General features: G+C 40.2%; 1 protein-coding gene across 1 annotated transcript in view; it reads right to left on the bottom strand.

Annotated features, from left to right (window-relative positions):
* LOC124155249 (homeobox protein HMX3-like) overlaps positions 1-21,174 on the bottom strand; it is a 56,028-nt gene that overhangs the window by 1,428 nt on the left and 33,426 nt on the right. The window contains exon 2 of the mRNA XM_046528968.1: positions 1,243-1,493. Within this exon, the coding sequence (XP_046384924.1) occupies positions 1,243-1,493 (251 nt within the window). The remainder of the gene's footprint in view (positions 1-1,242; positions 1,494-21,174) is intronic.

Here is a 21,174-nt window from a genome sequence, read left to right as displayed (position 1 = left end):
TATTGCCATAATAGTTACGGGACGCGTGTATTTCGTTCTATTTGATTGATCTATTTTAATTTCCATCTAGAGGTACTTTTAAATATCCTCCATAATAATATCGCTTAGTGATGTGCTTGACACTTGAAAATTATTCCGACCGGTTTTTATTCCGAGCAGTTTATTCCGATTTGTTGTCAACGAAATTGGATTTTTTTGTTTGGAATTTTTTATTCGGACGACGATATTAAACCTCGTAACCTCGTAATGAGTCTTTGCAGCGAAAATTTTCAAACAAAACGAATTACGATCGCGTTGCAACCAATCGGAATCAAACGTTCGGAATGAAAACCGATCGGAATAATTCCGAACAGTGTCTAACACACCCCCTAAGCAGTAATATTACAGATCATTGAATGTACTTCTACATGTAGGTTACATGGCTCAATCGAGAAGAAAAAAAAATGAGCAGCATAAAATATACACGTGCCGAAGCTAACAGGCACGAGTCTAACTCTATCCTCTCTATGACTCTAACTCGGCATCAATCTTCTATATTATTTCTACCGTATAGATACCTTTTTCTCAACTTACACGCAACCAAACTCTGCAAGTGAGGTACCAAAATGCACGGAATTTTTCAGAGAACATGCGACGGCATATCTTACTTCCTAAATATTGCTATTGTTTCCTAAAATTGGTTTTTAAATAATAAAAAAATACAAAAAAAAACTGTAAATATTCCTGACGTTAACGGCGCACAAACTGATACATTTGTTCATTTGCAACAATATCTCGCATTCTTTAAATAACTTTTATCAAAATGGGGCTGATTCCACATTCAAGTCTCCTGTTGATACGTAAGTATGCGTCATCATGTGCGTTTAACAGAGGATAGAGTTATTACTTCCAATGTTGTGCTTAAAGAGGTCCTCTGACCTCAATGTGTACATGAACATTCCAATTAAATTTGTACATAAGACCCTCCTTTTTTCTACATTTTAAAATTAGAAACGCGCCTATCCCTCTGTGGACCTGCATTGAAAAGAGCGGGGGAAGCCCGCTGGGAGCGGGCGCAGCACGCTCGTATTGTATATTATTAAGTTTTATTTTACTCTCATTTTTTCATTCATAGCCCTGAGGAAGGTTTTAAAATAAACCGAAAAAACTTGTTGCATTATATGACCTATACTCCAGGAATGTTTGATCATTATATTAATAACAATAGTGTGTGTGGGGATATGGTAAGTAGTATCGCCTCACCTGTGCTTCTGTGAGTTGGAGTGCGGATGCGAGGTAGAGCCTCTCCGGTCCCACCATGTACTGCTGACGCTCAAACTCCGCCTCCAACCGCTCCAACTGCTCCGGAGTGAAGATGGTGCGCACACGCTTCGTCTTGGCCGAGCCCCCGCTGCTGCCTCCGCCCCCAGACGACTGGCCGCTGCCCCCCTTGCCCCCGCTCCCCTTGCCGCCCCCACCGCCTCCACCACCGCCGCCGTCCGATGACTTCTCACCTGCCGTCGGGAGAAGAAAACAAAGATTCGATTAGAAAGATCCAAGCATTCATGGGCGTACCCAGCGTGGGGCAGGAGGGGGGAGAGCTGCCCCCCCCCCCCCCCCAGAAGCAAACATGGCAAAAGTCTTTAAGCAAAATCAGTACTGAATTGAAACGAAAGTATTCGACAAATTTCTTTAAACCCACGAAAAATCTTATGTATTTTATAAGATAAGTATGTAACTAAAATAAAACTATTTTTTTCGAGGAAATGATCTCATAAACTAATATAGCGCTGTTATAATTTTCTTAAAGTGTTGGTTTCATTCACCTTTTCCATGCTAAAATGTCACAACTTGGCCTGCCCTCACCCTAGACCATGGCTTGCCATCCCTAGTTATGATCATGGGTACGTCCTTGGAAGCATTCACTACAACAGCCTGCCTCATCTAATAATCAATACTCAATTAAGAGCTCACACCTCAAAAATACGTGGAAACACTGCTCTTTCCTTCTTTAAGGAGATAGAATCGCGTCAGAACGGTCTGAAAACAAATATTTATCCCATATGTTGATAAAAATTGCTTTTCCATCGTAGACGACCGGTTTTTCGGTTTTTTACTCGATGATTGTCTAAAACTAGCATGTTAAACGTTCAGAGTATACAGCGAAAACCACAGTTAATATTGTCCTTATCTCAAATAGGATCAAATAACCTATGTCAACAAGCCTTTATCATCATCACTGGTCAACAATCCTAGGATTGGTTTGACGCAGCTCTCCACTCAGTTCTCCTATCAGCTAATCTTTTCACACCTACGTATTTCTTCTCTTTCACATCTCTCTTTACTTGTTCCATATATTTTGTTCGAGGTCTTCCTTTTCCATTTTTGCCTTCCACTTGTCCTTCGACGATTGTCTTCATCAGGCCATCATGTCTCAAGATGTGGCCTATAAGGTTGTTCCGTCTTCTTATTAAGGTTTTCATGAGGCTTCTCTTCTCTCCTAACCTTCTTAGGACTTCCTCGTTACTACTTATCACAATCTCAAAATTTAATTATGTTGCCTCATGATTTTCTCAAAAGTAAAATTTTTATAATTTGAATACCGGCCAATATTGTCAAGGGTTTACTATGTAACTTGCATGAATACGCGGAAGTTTTTTAGATGAATGCAGATTTAAGCGAGCTACATTTTACGAAAAAATACAAAATGAGATCGGTTAAGTATTAATATAGCTACATAAATATATTCTAATATGTATAGTCTGCTGAGTCATTGAGAATCTCAATAGTCATTTATCCTTCGATGAATGAACATCAGTCATTATATTCAGATATTATAGAAGAACAATGCAGTCTCAGTGACATTGCTTGGAAAATGATGCCCGCGACTAAGTACCTTGCTAAATGGTATCTTTAAATCCCAATTCAGAGAAATTACAAAGTTTAGTACACTTATAATCCCCATATAATTAAAATAATTCCAGATAAATCCTCCTCTCGTAGATTCAAAACCTGAGATGACTAAGAGTGTGGCTTAGTAGCTAAATATTATGACAATAAATAAAACTATACTAAGATACGGGAATTTCTCTAAAATACAAGCATGATTTAGACCATGAAATAGGCGTTTTCGGAATATAGAGCCAGGGCATTACGCATGAACTCACAAATTCATTAATTATTCGGTGAAAAGATTTTCCACCGCTGGAAAAGGACCGTTGAGGTATTTTGGACGGGGAAAATATTTTATCCCCAATTACGGCGGAGTGACAATTATAACGGACAGTTGAACGTCCATTTATATAGGTCAAGATGGATGTATGGAATAAATTATGCCATACGTTTGGCAATTATTGCGAAAACATTCTAATAAATAGCTGGGATGCACGACGTAATTTAGCAATAATATCAGAGGCCACGAAAGATTTTAAATGAAAATTCGTTATCAGTCATGCATGCTGTTTTAATTCCGAGAATAAATGAATGAGTGTCAAGGAGTTGATTTATGCTTCTAATATAATTCTGAGCATTTCTGCGCCCGGTAAATGATGATTATGGATGCTTAATTAAAGTTATAAATCCTAATAATTTTCCGAGAATCGATGAGGAACTAAAATTCTGTTATGCCCTCTCCCAAACATTCCTCAAATTCCCGCCCGAAATTTAATTTAACATTTGATCGCAATTCTTTAAGTACTTCCGAATAAATATGATGGTACTCTATTGAGTTCTATCAAATATTGAATTTCAATACATCTGATTATGAAATACAATTACAAATATCAATTGAAACATATAAGCGGTATAAGTATGTTAGGTACTTAATTAACTCTTCCCTTGAAGCCTTTTTTTCAAGTGACAATTATCCATGGCATTTCAATATTGAGTTTTATTTAGATTGAAAAGCATCTTATTATGAAATAATATAACAAATATTCATTTATTAAGCATTTCTGCGGCATGTGAGGTACTTCTTAACTGTTCCCTTAAAGCCTATTTTCACGTGACAACTACCTATGGTATTCCAAATTCATTTTCAGTGAAAAAGCGGGCATAGCTAGTTTTCAAGTACATACGGTTGATTTCAATAGGAGATTTCTTTCCAACATGCGCCGTTTATCTGATTTATTGTAAATTTTATCCTCTAAACGGACTGTATAAAATGGCCCCAATTTCTGGATTGATCTCCGATCAAAATAGTAATTTTATTAAAACAAACAAGATATACTGAGAACTAGTTCTAACACTGAGGTGCCTCGAAATACAACGCATACCTAATTTTTCATCGAAAAAAGAAAAAAAGACTAACAAGTAAGTTGTAAGAGTTCTCGTACGACAGAAATAAAATAATAAAATTTAATAGTAAAAAGTATAAATTCAAAGCGTACAACAAAATAAATCCATTGAGCAACTTCAACGCAGGCCATCGGCATATAAGCATTTTCTTTTTATTCCACAGGAGAATTTTGTAAATGCCATATTTTACAGTGAATTTGCAGGTCGTATAGTTTTTCTATATTCCTCATGATAGCACGGCATGGATGGTGATACCTGTAGCAGAAAAGCTTAGATTGGTTGCATTCGAAACATGGTGCTAAGGAATAATGATGATGATAAAATCATCGTCCGAGTGAGCAATGCAGAGGTCGTAAGAAAAGCAGAAGAGAAAAGAGAAGCCTCCTAAAACCCCAAGAAGAAGACTGGACCACTGGCGCAGCGAGGGGGGGTTTTTGGGGGATAACCCCCCCCCCAGAGAAAATTTTAAATTTAATCCATTTTACTTAATAAGATTGATATTACTGATAGAATAGCGTAAGGATTAATAAAATATACCTCAGAAAGCCGTAAATTTCACCATTTTGAACCATTTATGTTAAAATTCCGCAATTTATTAATCTCGCACCTACTGCTTATCCTGGTGGGTACTCCATACCCCCACAAACCCCGGTATTAATTGCACCTTAACCACCCCCCCCCCCAGCATTAATTCCTGGCTGCGCCCCAGGACGGGACTACTCAATTGGCAACATATGTAGGCACAGATGAAGACAATCATGGAAGGAAATGTGAAAGGGAAGAAAGGCCTAAAATGAATTACATAGAAAAGGTTATAAAATATGTAACAGAGAATAAATACGCAAATATGAAAAGACTAGTAGATAAAATAACGGAAATGAAGGCAGCGTCAAATGAATCTCCGAATTGCTGAGTTATGATGATAATAGTACCTGATACCATGATATTTTCTCCCTCGGCTCGTTGATGGAGGGAAGTCCACCGTTTGACCTTAGCCATAAACGGCGTCAATACCTTTTTAACATCCTCTGACAACAAAGTTTTATTCGCTCGTTTAACACCTTCCAGCGATCTAATAGCCTCCTGAATACTTCCGAGTCACGCTTACTAGGTTAAGTGTCCGTTTGAAATCTTAGATTCGCGTCCTTTTATGAGCTCATTAGTGGCTTAACCAGCGGAGCTCATTGTGGAAGCGAAGAACCGGTTGGGACCTTCAACAATGGGATGTCATCTAGTCCAGAGGCAACCAGCCAGCCGGGCATCTGGACGGTGGTTCACGAAGTTGGGGTAGAAAAAAAAGTTCATTTACGACGAGTTTTTGGGGTGCCGTTTCCAATGGTTGACCTCCATTATAGAGCATGAGCTATTCTCCCATTCGAATGTATTCGCGTCGAACGAACAGTGCGATTCTCAAGTGGTCTGGGGCTCTCGAACGCATTGAGCGCTCACTCAGACTCCTCTGGTCCGCTGACCGCATCCCAACTCACACCCTCATACCCTCTCAAACCACAGGTCAACGTGTCCCTGGGGATTTCTACACCTCTTCAGACCCTCGTTTAACTGGCGAGGATTCACACTCGAAAATGGGCCAGAGAAAAAGGTGGATTTAGTGGCCGAAGGTGACTGAAATAGACACATTCCAAGGATTACCTTGGGGACTGCACAATACCATCTCATAGAAGGCTGAATTATGTTGCCATTTCGGTCGCATTATAACCGATTTTCAAAAATGTCTGCGGCGCGGTGTTGAGTGCAATGCGATCCACTTTTTTTTCAATATTTTGCATTATAATGTTTGTAATTACGAGGAACAGCCAGGGGCGGATCCAGGATTTCTTTCTGGGGGGGCACAAGCAAGGCCGTATCCAGGATTTTGTTCAGGGGGGGGGCACAAGGATACCTCGTCATACAAAACGAACGAAAAGATAATGGGACCGTATTAAAAATCTAGCATATTTTTAAGAGTCTGGGGGGGGTCACGTGCCCCCGTGCCCCCCCCCCCTGGATCCGCCTATGGGAACAGCAATCAAAAGTTATGAAATTGATAGAGAACATCATCATGTATATAAATTTTGGCTAACACCCTTAATTATACCTTATTATCTCGTGAAACTCGGATCAATTTGTCCGTCAGCGACGTCAGTGACGACTTTTGTAAACACATTTAAATGCGCGGAAGGTGACAACACATTTGGAGCCCGACTTGATTTGATCCTCTTTTGTGATATTCTTGGATAACTAAAGACTTGGTAAAAGACTAGTTTACTCTCGTAAAATTTTATTTTTAGATGAGCTGTTTGTAGAACGTAACCGTGGTGATTGATAATAATTTTTCCCTGGGAAAAGATCTTTGAGTATTAGATTCGCGAAGCCTACCAACGAAGTAAAAAAAAAGGTTTACATTATACGTTCCATAGTTTATTTTAATGAATTAACAGGTTATGACCAAAAATTTCTCCAAATAGTAAGCATTGACCCTTATGGGATTGTCAATGTTTTGGTCAAAGTGGGCGTGGCTTGTCCTACCCAAGCACCCCCATTCCGGCCACACTTCGCTCCACGCTCGAAACCAGTGGTGCCCCCTCCAGATATTTACAACGTCCTTGCATACACCAGGCGGTCCCGCAGAAGCTTGATTTTTGTTTTGGCGCAGTTAAATACGTTCACAAAAATGACCGCAAGGTGGCGATGAGTGAAGTTCGATTCCGTAATGAACTATACATGGTGTTTCAGCAGGAATCTGAAATACTTCAGGAGGTGATGGGGGAGTTAATTTTAAGAATCTTTTGTCCAATAAACATGGGTCCGAAACCCCTTAGATACTGAGCTATGCAACGCAAACATTTTTTTTTTTTTTGCTGTCATTAATCTCAAAATGGATGAGATTGCGTAACCGTATTGTTGATACTAGCCCAAAGCTGTCGTTTATTTAAACTCATAGAGTACTTAATCGTTTCAGTCAATTATAATCGCACAATTTCGTCCAACCTTAATTATTGAATGTCCTTAACAATCCAAAGTGTTAAATAAAATGTCTAAAATGCTGGTCACCCAAGAAAAACTGTTTTCACGGTAACTGCAAAGTGCATTGAAAAAGATCGTGTATAATATTTACAATCGCAAGGAATTGCAGGGGAAGTAAGGTAACCCAGTGGGTAGCTAGTGGCCTAGCTATTGATCGAAGGGTGCCGGTTTCAAATCCCGAATGAGGCCTTCGGACACCCGCGAAATTAAATCCTCCTTAAAAAATTCTTTTAAAAAACTGGGCGAAAATAATAGCCCTGTCAAAAACTCAGAAAGAATTGATAAACAGGTTGCATTAATTCTTCGTCGTAAATTATCATCCCCTCACACCGGCCGATTTCTTTAATATAATTATTACTATTTCCGTGCTGGGTGAATCACTATAGGACGATGCATATTTATATGGAATTTTTGAAAAACGATATTGATTGAGGAAGAATTTGTAATTACTGACCTCGATCAAAATGACGTTTCCGATTAACACCGATTTCAAGTGAGATGTACACACAAGAGGTAAAAATTACCGCGCCACGTGCCCTCTCCTACCCCCTCCCCTCTTTAAGTGCCCCCACCAATCCGAGGGCGCGGGAGAACCGACGTAATTGAGGGGACAGAAGCAATTTCCAGAGCGCCTGCTAGGGCATGGAGGGAGGGGTCTCGGAGACCATGATCTGAGGGTTGCCATGTGGACGAAGGGAGGGGAGGGGGATTGAGGGGTGGGAGGAGAAGGAGGGGGGAATAGTAGGGGACTAAATGGCGGAAAGAGGACACTTTTTTACTCATGCAGGAGTCCGAAAAAAATTGGTCGACCACTTTAAGTCATGCGAATGGGATTGGGGACGGGAAAATGCCAACCCTGCTATGCTTCATACCTTTCCGCTCCTACTATTCCTGTCATGTAAATACTTAACTGGGGCGATTTTTATCATGTAATAATTCTAGATGTAAACTCGTTCTAGAAGTATCTATCTCTATTATTTTTATCCATCAAAACTGCACATAATGGGAAATTTCCGCAGTGTGCGATTAAGTTTTTCATTTCCCATAACTACCGCCTCGGTTGCTGTGGCGAAGACAACACTTCCGCTAGCTCTAATGCCAGAAAAACTTTTGTCATCGCCACAGCAACCAACGCGGTAGTAACCGGAAATGAACAACTTCATAGTCGACGTTTCGGAATGTTTTTCCATTTTCAAGACGCACTTGGCTGTTTGTGGTTACTCAAAATATGAAAGGCTTGATAGTGGAAAAATAAGTTTACGAAACGTTGGATTTGTATATACTTTCAATAAATAATAAATATCTCAATGAACGCGAGAATTAACGCCGAAAGGCACATTGTAATCTCCCAACTGGTGCCAATGCGCGAACAGGAAATAGAGCCTGTTCTAATTTGGTTCATTCATAGGTGTGACGTGTTACGTTCTGGTCCACAAAAATGGTTCATGCAATCAGACGTTGACTTGTACGAGTTAATGTATCGTGTAAACTGGCCTTAAGAGTATACCAATGCATGGTGGTTACTATCTACTATTTTAACATTCTATATTTTTCGTCAGGAAAACAAAAAAATCACAATAGCATTACGAAGTAGGCGTGTCCTTGAACGGCAATGATGAAATTCCATAAATTTGGGGCTTATTGTATGGAGAAACAACGGTAAATACCTGGGAAAATCGAAGGCGGTTAAATCAAATTCGAGGCAGATTGCGTTGAGAAAAGACGGTAAACACTTCGAAAAGAAAACGTGGGTGGTTAAAATCCAAAGAGGTTAAGACAAGAGAAAATTCAGTCACAATTAGAAGCGGGATTAAAGACCGGATTAGAGGGTATGTATATATAAGGGGGATGAAAACGTTCCGACATAGCATACGGTTAGTAAAGATTGAGCGGGAAAGGATGGGGAAGGGGGGGTGGTAGATGACGCGGGTAATGGTTTTATTTAAGTGACCAGAAAGGCGGAAGGGGGGGGGTGGGGAAGGGAAGGGATCCACAAAAGTGGGGGACGCGGACAGAGAGAGCTAATAAATGTCGCCGGGGATTTTTCGCGAAGGGTTAAAAGGTTTGGGTTGGGTGTCCTTTTTTCCGAGAAAGGCACGCACCAGCGCTGCTGAACGAGGGCGTTGTTTGTCGGGCCATTTTGTAACGAGGGGGAAGGAGGTGGGGGTTATAACATGGCTGCCCGGCTGCCTTTTTTAAAAGGCTCCCGCCGAAAAAGGGTAAGGCTGACTGGAGGGGGAGGGAATAAAGGAAGAATTAGCCGCTTTGCTTCACCTGTGTGGCATGGGAGAGGAGGGTTGCGGGAAGGGGTGGCACACTACGAGGGTATTAAAAGGGTTGAATTTTGAGCGCAGCTGTGAGAAGGGGGGGGGGAACGAGGGGCAAGAGAGGGGGAGAGGTCGATTTATAGTGTTCACAATCGACCATCGTAGCTTATGGCGACGCGGTAGACGGAAGCAAAAAAAATAATAATAATTCATGTATATGAGTGTCCAGCGGAGTGTGCAAAATGGTGGTCGCGTCAGAAAGACACGTCTTATGATCGCGGTCGCGAGGACAAAGGCTTATGAAACGAGACTAATACGCGTCGAGGAAGTGTTTAAAGTGTTTCATTTCGCGCTAATGGGGTGAAAGTATAGGGTGGGAAAGATATCCGCACGACTTTCTCGTTCGCAACCGAACTGTGAATGACGGAGATGGAGCATCAAAAAGTCCTAGCGATTAAAAACCTCAATATATTCATCCGTATTACTTATGCCACACTTCACCACTGGTATGAGGGTTTATTTCCGCGCGAAGCTAAAGATTAATGATCCCTCCCACTCGACAAAAACAGCTAATAGCGAACAAAGAGCGCTACACAGCTTAGACTGGGAACCACATGAGACTACATGCTTGCCTATGATTTTTATTTACATCCATTTCCCCCGAAAACAACAAACCCGTGGCCTATACGACAGGGGATTTTCAAGAATTGGCAATAAACGACCACATAAAACCTTGCCCTGAATAAGGGCTACCTATCCAAGCGGGAATCGAACCCGCGGCCTAGGGTTTGGCAGGCGTGGGCTTTACACCGAGACGAAGAAAAATGACATCTGGTTTTATACTTTCCCGGTAGATATTATTCATTACGTATGGTAGATGCAAGATGGAAACTTTGTCATTTTCAAACCCATTATGTTAGTGTTAAGTGTTAGTGTGTAGGTGCTAGTGTTAAGTAAGTTAATGCGTATTCTTTATTCGATAGTCGTAACCACGCACGCCAGAAAAATCTATTTAATTAAGAGATACTACATTTATCATTTGCGAATTATCACGTTTTATTCGTAAATATACCAGGCAGTAATAAAGCAGATGAAGTTGAAGATAACGCAGAATGAGGTTGGGAGGATGCATTTCCCCACTCCGCCGGTAGAATTCCTTTTCGTGACTTTGACTGGTTTTAAACTTACTCTTCCGTCTTGAAATTGACAAAGTATGCAGATTACACCCTTGCTAACAGTTTACAACATGTCTACAAGCGCAATTAAAATTTGAGGAAACTTGAAAACTGGTAAGATTAGAGTAAAAGAAATATGCTGCCAAGGAACTATTTTCTTTATCCTAAAAATTGTAGAATGGTGACGTAGGCTAATAATTACGAGAAAATCGTCACAATTATGAATATTCAAATGTTATGAAATCGTTTCTGAAAAATAATTCAACGCACCTGCGTGTACCCTTTAAATATACGAAACTATTTATGAGGAAAAAAGTTTTATCCATCAACTCACCGAGCTCTTTTATCCTTTTTCTGGGTGTAAAATAGGATAGTTTTTCAGCCGTAGTCAGTGAAATGCTCTTTTATACCACGGCTCCTGAGGTTTACTCAGCAAAAACAAAATTCAAATAATCCAAGAGCGGATTTTCAATACCCCACATCCAACAGTAATGCTAATTTAAAAGGTGAATGAATCAGAAAACAATTCCATCATTTGCAAGATAAAGAGTACTTTGAATAATATACATAGAGAATAATTCGTGACTATAAACGCCAGATTATGCATTTATTTCTTCGAAGTTTTCCACTAATTACACTTTATAGTACTTTTTGTTTTCCCTGCCTTCGTAGTATAATATCTTTTGTCTCCTTGAGTGGCCAAGCTCCGCTTGAAACCATTCCCACGCTTTCGATTTGAAAAAAAAACTAATCGCTCGGCGCCACTTTTCCCCCTTTGCATATTCACTTGGAAATTTACAAGCATTAGTGCATTATAATGGGCGTAACTTGGAAGCAGAACTTCATATGCATTTCGCTTTTTGTCAATTACGAAATATCTTGATTAAAAAACACAAATAAGAAAAAATAAGGCAATATTTAACGAGAATGAATAATATTTTTCTTATCCCAGTCTTTTATTTATGGTCTTATTTTGATGCAAATCCGGAACGGTCATTCGAACCCCGACTTTCAAGGAAACGCCCCGTTCAGAACCAGACAATATGTATAGAGGGCCAGTCACGCGTGCGAAACAGCGATCCTAACCTAATTTGTGATCACGACTGCAGGACCTACCCACAACTGAACGTTTCCCACGCAAGGTTTGTTCGTGGGAGCATTCATACGTCGAATTTATAGTATTGAAGATTGAAATATTGCCTGAAATGTATGTATTACTACATCATTCCCACACAGTAAAATTTACAATAATACCTACTTATTTAAGTATACCGGGATTAGCCGCGGTGATAACTTCACCCGCATTGCACAAATTGTGCCAAAAATTCAGAGAAGAAAAAAAAATTACCACTCAGGGAAATAATGCCTCGGTAATTTAACTGGCTAAAACACTCTACCCAAAATCCGAGTTCGAATCCCGGTCAAGTCGAACGATTCTTGTCTCTGTGGAGTTTTCGCCAATTTACATTACTTGCATTAAAATATTCACAGTGGAACTGAATGAGATAAAAGATTACTGAAATAGTAAATGTCAAGATAAATAATTTAGACAATTTGTAAAAACCTACTTGTATCATTGAATATTTTTCGTACACTGCCGTGAACTTCAAAGGTTTATTGAAGGTAAATACCCTCCTCCCCTAACGCCATTACCCAAATCGCTTTCCGATGCCTGAATTATCCTCCACGAAGGGAGCGTCTTCCTCCAAACGTATAGCGGATATGAGCATTGATACTTTTGGAAGGAACCATAAAATAATCATCCAACCACCTCCTCCGACCCCTAAATTCCCCGCTGCTATCGATGATGATCCCGTTTCGAGCTCCGAACCTTCTTCTTCCGTCCGTTTCGGCGAAGTCCACTAAATCATAAAAGTCCTCGGGCGGGCTCGGTAATGACGTGGATGGACTAATTCAGAGACGGAGTGTTTGGCTTTTCATTGGCTTCCGTACGTGAGGGAGAGGGGGAAAGGTAAGTAATGGGTTTTGATTTGGAAGACGAGAGAATGAGGGAATAAGGCGGAAGATGGAGTCTTAAGACGTAGAAAGGATGAAGACCCGTCGTAATTTTATAAGATGGGGAGATTGCCCTCAAGATTGAGGGAGAAAAAAATGATACATAATGGTGATAATAAACCGACTTCTTCAACTTTTCTTTCTTTATCCCTCCTCTCCTCCGAAAAATACTCCAACCATTCCTCTATCAATCGGGTATGGAGTTGGGAAGCGTCCGGAAGCTCTAAATAATTCCAGCCCCCCTCCCTTTCCTCCCCTCCTCCTGCTTCAACAATGACCCGTTGAGTGTATTCTGCACGTGTAATGTATTCCATTTTTATTGCACCCATCCCCGAAAAAAGCGTTTCGATTTAAATTTCTCTCCGCCGGTCATCATCCACGGCCTTTCTTGATACTCAGAAAAAAAAACATATTCATTAAATGCAAAATTCGTCTCGGTTCATAGATTCGCCTCGATCAACGACGATCCAGAAGCCGATCCGTGGACCACCATAAATATAAAAAAAACATCCGTGCACAGTGGATTTGAATATGAATATATACATGAACGCCGCCGCGTCCGGTTTTTTTCCCGTTTGGAATACAGGAGAATGCGCAGTGGGCATCGTATAGATTTTCCCGCTTAGCAAATCAGTGAAGTCTTAATTTACTGCAGGCTTACACTCCCAAGGGAGATAGAGAGAGAGAATATTATTTATACATTCCGAATTTGTCTCAAGGGATAATCGCATTTCTTAAGCAGTTTATACAGATCGCGGAGCACAGGAGCAATTACGTCATCCAGATTATTATTCGCACATTTAGCCTTTGTCGAATATTCGCTTCGTAAGCGCGGGAGCTCCGCTCCTGAGATATCTTTGTGTGCCAGGTATCCAGTTTAGCTTCAATAATGGACTTCGTTTAAAAGTCATTTGCCGTATCTGCCGCTACTGTGTTTGCGATGCGTGATCGTCCAGTATCTCACGATTTTCCTATAAAAAGCGTCCGGTGTAGGCGTCGTCAATTTTAATGCATTTTAAGCTTTAGGTCAGCAATAGTTACTATTTTAAAACTAAAATATTCTAGTTTCCAATTTAATCCTTCGCAGAAACATCTTGTGTAGAACTCAAAATTTTATCCTGTATAATGTATCTGGTCAAGAGCATATACTCTATCTTGCATGATGTTGGGCACGATATGGTGGAAGTTCTTAATATTATTAGAATAAGACATTGCAATATTTCCACTGAGTTTTATTATGACACTATGCGTTTCATCGTTACAAACACTTGATAATGTTGTTTGTAACGACGAAACGCGTAGTGTCATAATAAAACTCATTGTCAGTGGAAATATTGCAATGTCTTATTTTAATAAGCGTATACTCTTATCACGGAGGCTTCCGCGGGGACTAAATTGTTGAGTGGTTGGACCCGAAACTGTCGACGAAAAATAAGTCGACGCGGAATTAACCTGGAAACAAATACATAATCAGTGTACACTCTTTATATAATCTTTATCATGACCATAACGACTCCATAACGACTGGAAGCTACATAAGAGTGTTGCAAGGAATACGGTATGAGGATTAGACACAAGAAGAACAAAGTTATGCGGAGCATTTCAATATAGGAATGCGAGTCGCTAGATAAATTTATATATATTAGGGCAGCACTTCGGAGGATAGCGGATAGAGCAGTGACGACACCGGGAAGAAAATCGATAGATCGAATTAGATAATATGGAATTTATGAAAAGGAAAACCCGATGAGAGCCAGTGGCGCAGCTAGGGAGGGTTTTGGGGGATAAACCTCACACCCAGAGCTCAGAGAAATTTTTAAATTTAATAAATTTTACTTAATTCGATAAATATTACCTACTAATAGAATAGTGTGTGGATTAATAAAATATCCCTAAGAAAAACTCACCATTTTGAACCATTTATCTCAAAAAATTTCACGGAGAGGGGGCCCGCGCCTCCCGTATTCCCTACTCCCCAGTATTAGTTGCTCCTAAAGACCCCCCTGCCTCAATTCCTAGCTGCGCGCCTGATGAGTGAATCATCATTATCTATGGGAACAGAGAAAAAATTTAGTGAAGAGTCTACCTACCGAATCCTAAGATCGGCGCACAGATCTACGGCCAGTGGCGTAACCAGGAATTTCGTTCGGGAGGGAGGGTCCAATACCAGGGGGGAATATTTTGAAAAACCTGGCACTAAGTAATGGGTTTTGAACTAATTTTAACACTTTTAATCATCGAAAAAACTTAATCTGTTAAAGAAACGTTTTTTTAATTCCTGCGATTTTTCAATTTTTCGTTTTCTTTTATGAAGGATAATAATTATGTTTTTATGTTTCGGGGGGGGTGGGGAGGTCCGGACCCCTTGGAGCACCCCCCCCCCTGGCCACGCCACTGTCTACGGCGCACTCGAGAGGGTGCTGATCAGGGGGTGCCGCCGCACGAGTTGTCCACAGCAAATCCCCGCGCGTGCAGTCGCCCAAACCGTGCGAGGGAGACGACATTTAAAACTGTTTCAATCCGCACAGCAGCCACGTAGCGTAAGGTAAAATTTCAGCGTGGTATATCTATATTTCATGTGTCCACCGCAAGCTGTCACCGCTTAGTTAGCCACACACGCGTGGATTTGAATGTAATTACACGCATATATGCCCACATGAATTAATCACCTTGTCTACTTTCCTGGCTCGGACGGCAGATATCGTTATAACAGATAGTCGTAGTGGCAAATCGAGACGATTATTATCGAACCACTTGCGATTCTTTTGATTCCATTCCTGTCAGCGCGACTTCTTCATTGTTCGACCCCATCCTGCAGACTGCCGGCGTGCGTCGTAAATTAAAATGTCCGCTGAACCCAGTACCCTAACTTCACATATTTATTACTCTGTCTGTCTGTTAATACCTACCCCTATTTTTTACGAATCCTATTCCCCTCCAAGAAGAGGTACTCGGTTTGCATCTAATATCCTATTTTAAAATTTTAAATCCACTCCAACGAACTGTACAGCAGTGAGGAATACTGTAAGAGAGCTGTAAGTATAATACGTTATCGAAATTGTGCTAAAAATAATATTTATATAGCATTCAGATATGTATTAAGAATGCTTGGGGATGAAACAGTGCAAGGGTAGAAAGATGAAAAGATGATATCTCAAATAAACTCCATTTCAAACTCGTTACCGAAATAAGTTTGATAAATAGACAAATTGAAGAGTAAAAGGGTTATATAAGATTTTTATGTTTTTTGGAGAGGTTAGGATGGGATCAATTTTGACTCGAAGGTGTCACGTCATGCCCACGTTGCTTGAGGAAATCAAAACAAATATGTTTCGGATGTCATTGAGATGATAATGGGTAAAATCCTATGTTTACTTCAATAGAATGGCACTTATTTGCGCGTTAGTGAATGATGTCATGATGTCTCCTTTTTAACATGTAGACGTCCTAATTTTTCCTCAATGAAACCAAAAGTAAGCAAAACTTAAACCTTCGATATGGCATCCGCAAGGTGTACCATGCTATCGTTTGCTTTCGAAATTCGTGAAATGATCACCGAAATTATGTTCAATATGGTGCAGAAGACACGAGTTAATAATAGTTTATGAATAAAACCTAATTCCATGTGCTCTCAATTTTTGTTATTTCTCGTAACATCCCACACTACCATGTTGATTCGGAACTCTACATTTTACCTACATTTTACCAGTACAATGAACTTCGAAAGTTAATTGGCCTATGTCATAATGAACAATAACATTATTTCATTTGGAAAACTCTACATCTACATTCAAGAAACAAATATAATAAATTCTCCATAACTTAGCCACATTGTTTATGAAGCAAGTATTTTCGACCAAGAGATCCTTACTCGGCTCAGTAATAATTTGAACAGTTTTAACTTGAGAAATAATACTAAAAATTATGCACATTATCTTTCTCGTCTTTATTATTGACGGAAACCTTTAACTTGATTTAAATTTGTATCAAGGTAACTATCAAAGGAGTTATAATTTCAAGTAACTTTCATACGATTAACGAAGTTAAGTTTCGATTTAACTGTGCCCAGCCCTGCTCAAATCATTATTTACGATGTTTTTTTTTTACTTTTTATGTCTGACATATTTTTTGTCTTCCCTACAACAGCGCATCGGTACGCACTCAGTGAAGGGTGATTCCCGCTGTCTGATCCCAATTCCCCTCATCCCCCAATATCTGCCACCAGTCTCAAATTTCAACTTCCCCCCCCCCCCCCACTCTCTCCGTAACTAGCCACCCTCCCTCTCTGCTACGGCTCGCACACTCCGACGGGCAGACAGAGGGAGTCACGACTCTCGGACAATCCCATTACACGCGCAATACACGTCCAGTTTTCGTCGCAAACACCACTCTACTTCCTTTCCCCTCCTCTCCCCCCCCCCCAATGCAGTTAACCCGGCGCACCTCTCCCCCTTTTCCACATTCGCCCCTCCCCCTTGTTCACCCCTCCCTCCCCCCGCCTGTCCGTCGGTCAATTATCCAAACCGCTGGCTCCATTCAATTGCTCCCTCTCCTCCCTCCCCCTTCAATCCAATTCCCCTCCGAACTGCATGCACTGCGGTGTTGCGTATCGTTCCCTTCTTTTTAACACCTCAACCTTCAATCCTTACACTGCATGCAGTCTCCACTCCAGGGGTGGTGTGATGGCGTAGTTCCATCCCAGTTTCTCCACTACCTCACCTTTCCTTTTTTATATATCCCTCTATAGGTGCGTTTACACTGTGTAACATGTTATATAAACAAGTTACATGTAAAAAGTTACTTGTAACATTTGTTTTATAAAACATTTTTATAAAACGAGTCCAGCAGAGCCAATAATGCACAAATAACATGTTACAGATTCAGTCGCAGGTCACCCGTCGACTGGCTATCCCCATTATGCGCCTCACCTCTTCTCTGTAACACGTTACACATTTTTCCCACTTCGTGTGGGAAACCAAAAACTTCTTTTATAACACGAATTTTTGCTTTGTAACACAATGTTACATGTAACTTTTTGCACCGATTTGTATCTTTTTCGTAAAAACATGTTATATTTCACTTATTTATACAACATGTTACACAGTGTACACGCACCTTATTGCTTCCCTTACTTTCGCATTCACGCTGGTATTGTCTGCAGTTGGAACTGATAAGACCGAATGTCAAGGCCGTTTTATACGGGGCACGTACTTTCACAATCTGTCGGGTGCACGAATGCGCAGTCAAAATTGCGTCGTGTAAAGCAGCGAATTGCTACAACACATGCGAGAATGCGTGGACGTGAGATGGCAAAATAGCCCCTTTTCTAATTTCGTTCATTCATTCGCGCAATTCCAAGCCATTTTAGAAATGAGTGCGGTTCTAACCTGCGCAATTCCGTGCCTCATGTAAAACGGCCTGAACGCACTTGATTTCGCATTCCTGCTAGTATTGCCTGCAGTTGGAGCTGTTTGCCGAATGTAAGATTATCCAGCGAAACTTGGTGGAAATATCTTTCCCCACGGGATGAGAATGAGAGACATTAGAAAATTTCCGACAATTTTAATGTTGATCGACCCGGTATCGACACTTTGTCATTATCAAGGTATAATATGACAATGGACAAAAAATTATAATGACAAATAGTGTCGAATTATGTGAACTTTTTCTACCGTCTTTCATTCTCCTTCCATCGAAACCTCTTAGTCGAACTTGGAATTTAATTTGAGACTGAATGAGTTGTTGGATATACCATAAGTATTAAATGCAGTACATGCAGAAAATGCTACGTTGGAGATACAGGGGGAACAATCAGAACCGGAGTAATAGACTACGACGCCACCATCCGATTGGGCTGCACAGAAAATCTGGCCGTCACAGAGCACGCTGCCCAAAGACACAATGTAGACATCGAGAGCCCTACTTCGTATAAGAGAAATATTAACCAACAAGAATTTTCAGATAAGCACCATCGATAAAGACAAATAAATCTATTTTAACTTGTGTTAACAACGGAAAAATGAGCAACGACACGCGGATCTCAGTAATTACCAGAAAAGGAATACTGTCCGGAATATTCTAAATCCACCCTTACAATCAGAGATATTGTCGTGCAACATGGGCGAGATGAATAGCCCTGACTGGGTCGCCGGTAGAGGTGGCGAAACGCTGGCCGTTCTTAGAATTTAGGAGAGAAACAAAAAATAATTCTGCTTTACAATCGGACACCTTCCCAGGAATATGAATACTTCAAATTAAAGTGTTATTAAATTAATAATTAATATTAGTATTAATTCTGATAAATAATGCATTTCAATGAATAAGGTAGGCTCCGAAGGAACCAAAATTTCTCCCAACTCACGCTTACAATTTTTCGTTAAATTTTTCAAGACCAATACAAACAGGATGCACCAAACCTTTGACCGTTTGAAGATACGAGACCTTTTGACCATGACGCCATAGTTAATAATCAAGTGACTGACTGGTAGAGGCTAAAAGGCTAAGTAATTTTCTCGGCATCAAAGATTTCTCGTGAATTTTTTTCAAGCGCGAGTGTCTCGTTCGTAGTAACTGCTCAAATATGGGCATAAATTAAACGCAGCCGTCAATAAAGTACGTGGGACGTTAATCACTGGTTTCTCAACGCATACACTAATGACACGTATTCGTGGGATTAATCATAATTACGCGCAATAATGCAACGAATTGGGGATAATACGACTTTTGAGAACTGTATTTGCCTGCAGCAGAAGAGGCTGAGTCTAACATAAAACAAGGAAACAAAAAACTGGAGAAGCTCTGCTGCCCAGGAATCCGAGTTTTTTTTAATCTATTTCCATACCACAGAAACCTACAGTTTACAGCCTTTTTCATCGGAGTTATCGTAATAACATGACAACAATTTAACTTACAAAAGCAACCAAGCCCCGGATAGAGGTAACTCACCCTGGCGGGACTCGTAGCCCCAACCTTCTGTTTAGCAAGCGAGGACCCCGCTCCCACCAAAGTCAACAAATCTTTCAGCGATGGTCGAAGTAAAGAAACATCAGTGCAATATCCCAATTATTTTATAATGATCTTTATCCGTGATCTCCAATTTGAGGGATAGAAACATGGCTAAAATAATTTTTAGTTTAATATAATCTCACATATTTGTTAATAAACTTATCAGAACTAGGACCAAGCAGAATGGAAATGAAAACATAAGAATTAGCACAGATAACCCACCCAACCTTATACGAAACCCCGCCGGTAGAGGAAAACATTTTTATTAGAAAATTATTTTTTCCAGAAGTGACTCCAGTGATCACTGCTAAAGTGAAGTAATCGCATTATTTTACCGTTTTGGTCATTGATGCATACACGTTCACCATAGGTGAAAGAGTTCTGCTAATTGGTAGTCGAGTGATCAATGACACATGAAGTAAGACAAATTCATCAGTAGAAAATCCGAAGCGTAGAGGATATCTTCAACAGGAGGACTGTAGTCACAGTTCTGAATGTAAGCGTTGAAGTACGGAATCAATACCGTAGGACTTAAATTAAAAGCATGTTCCTTCATTGTGGTGAGTTATGGACTATGATAGTAGCAGAGAAGTTAGAATTGGAATCAATGTGGTACAACACCAGAATGTTGAGGACCAAAGGGATCGATTATATGAGCAATGCAGAGGTTGTAAGAAAATTAGGAGAGAAGTCTTTTAAAAACCTCGAGAAAGAGACGGGACAACGTGATTTTCCCCAACGTGAGACATAATGGCTTGATGAAGATAACCATTGAAGAGTAAGTGTAAGGAAAGAGTAGCAGAGAATACCTCTGACTAGATATATGGAAAGTTCAAAGGTCAAGAGCAGAAAAATTATATAACTATAAAAAAATATATAGCAGAAATTAGTGGAGAGCTAATCAAACCATTATTCAAATTGTTGACTGATCATGACGACACGCACCGTATACAGAAGTAACATAATAACCCCCCTCCTTCATATTCAGCTCCTATTTTTTCGGAAGACTCTTTTTACCAGAGAATTCTTAGGGAAATCTATTCAACTCCATATTTCGTCCAATCCGCTGTCAAAGAGTCGAAAAAGAATACTTTAAACCAGTGGCGTGCCCAGGAATTTCTTTTGGGGGAGGGGGGGGGGGTACACCACTGCCTTAAACCTCACCAACTTATGTTCCAAAAAACAGAGCATTAAAACCACATTTATAATAATTTCCTAACATTTACAAATATATTGGAAAAATTATTAAATAATACTTCCGGTACAATCCGAAAGGCTATGCTCTGTTGTCTTTGTAGACTTTACGATTGATTTTATGTGTATCCACTATCCATGATTTGAAGCAATGAAGTCATTTTCTTGGATATTTGTTGGTATGAGCGTATTGAAATTATTTTCCACAGTCGCTTGAG

Source organism: Ischnura elegans, chromosome 3, assembly GCF_921293095.1.
Source record: "Ischnura elegans chromosome 3, ioIscEleg1.1, whole genome shotgun sequence".
Classification (NCBI taxonomy): Eukaryota; Metazoa; Arthropoda; class Insecta; order Odonata; family Coenagrionidae; genus Ischnura; species Ischnura elegans.
The sequence above is the reverse complement of the archived record's forward strand: the minus strand, read 5'-3'. Positions and strand labels throughout refer to the sequence as shown.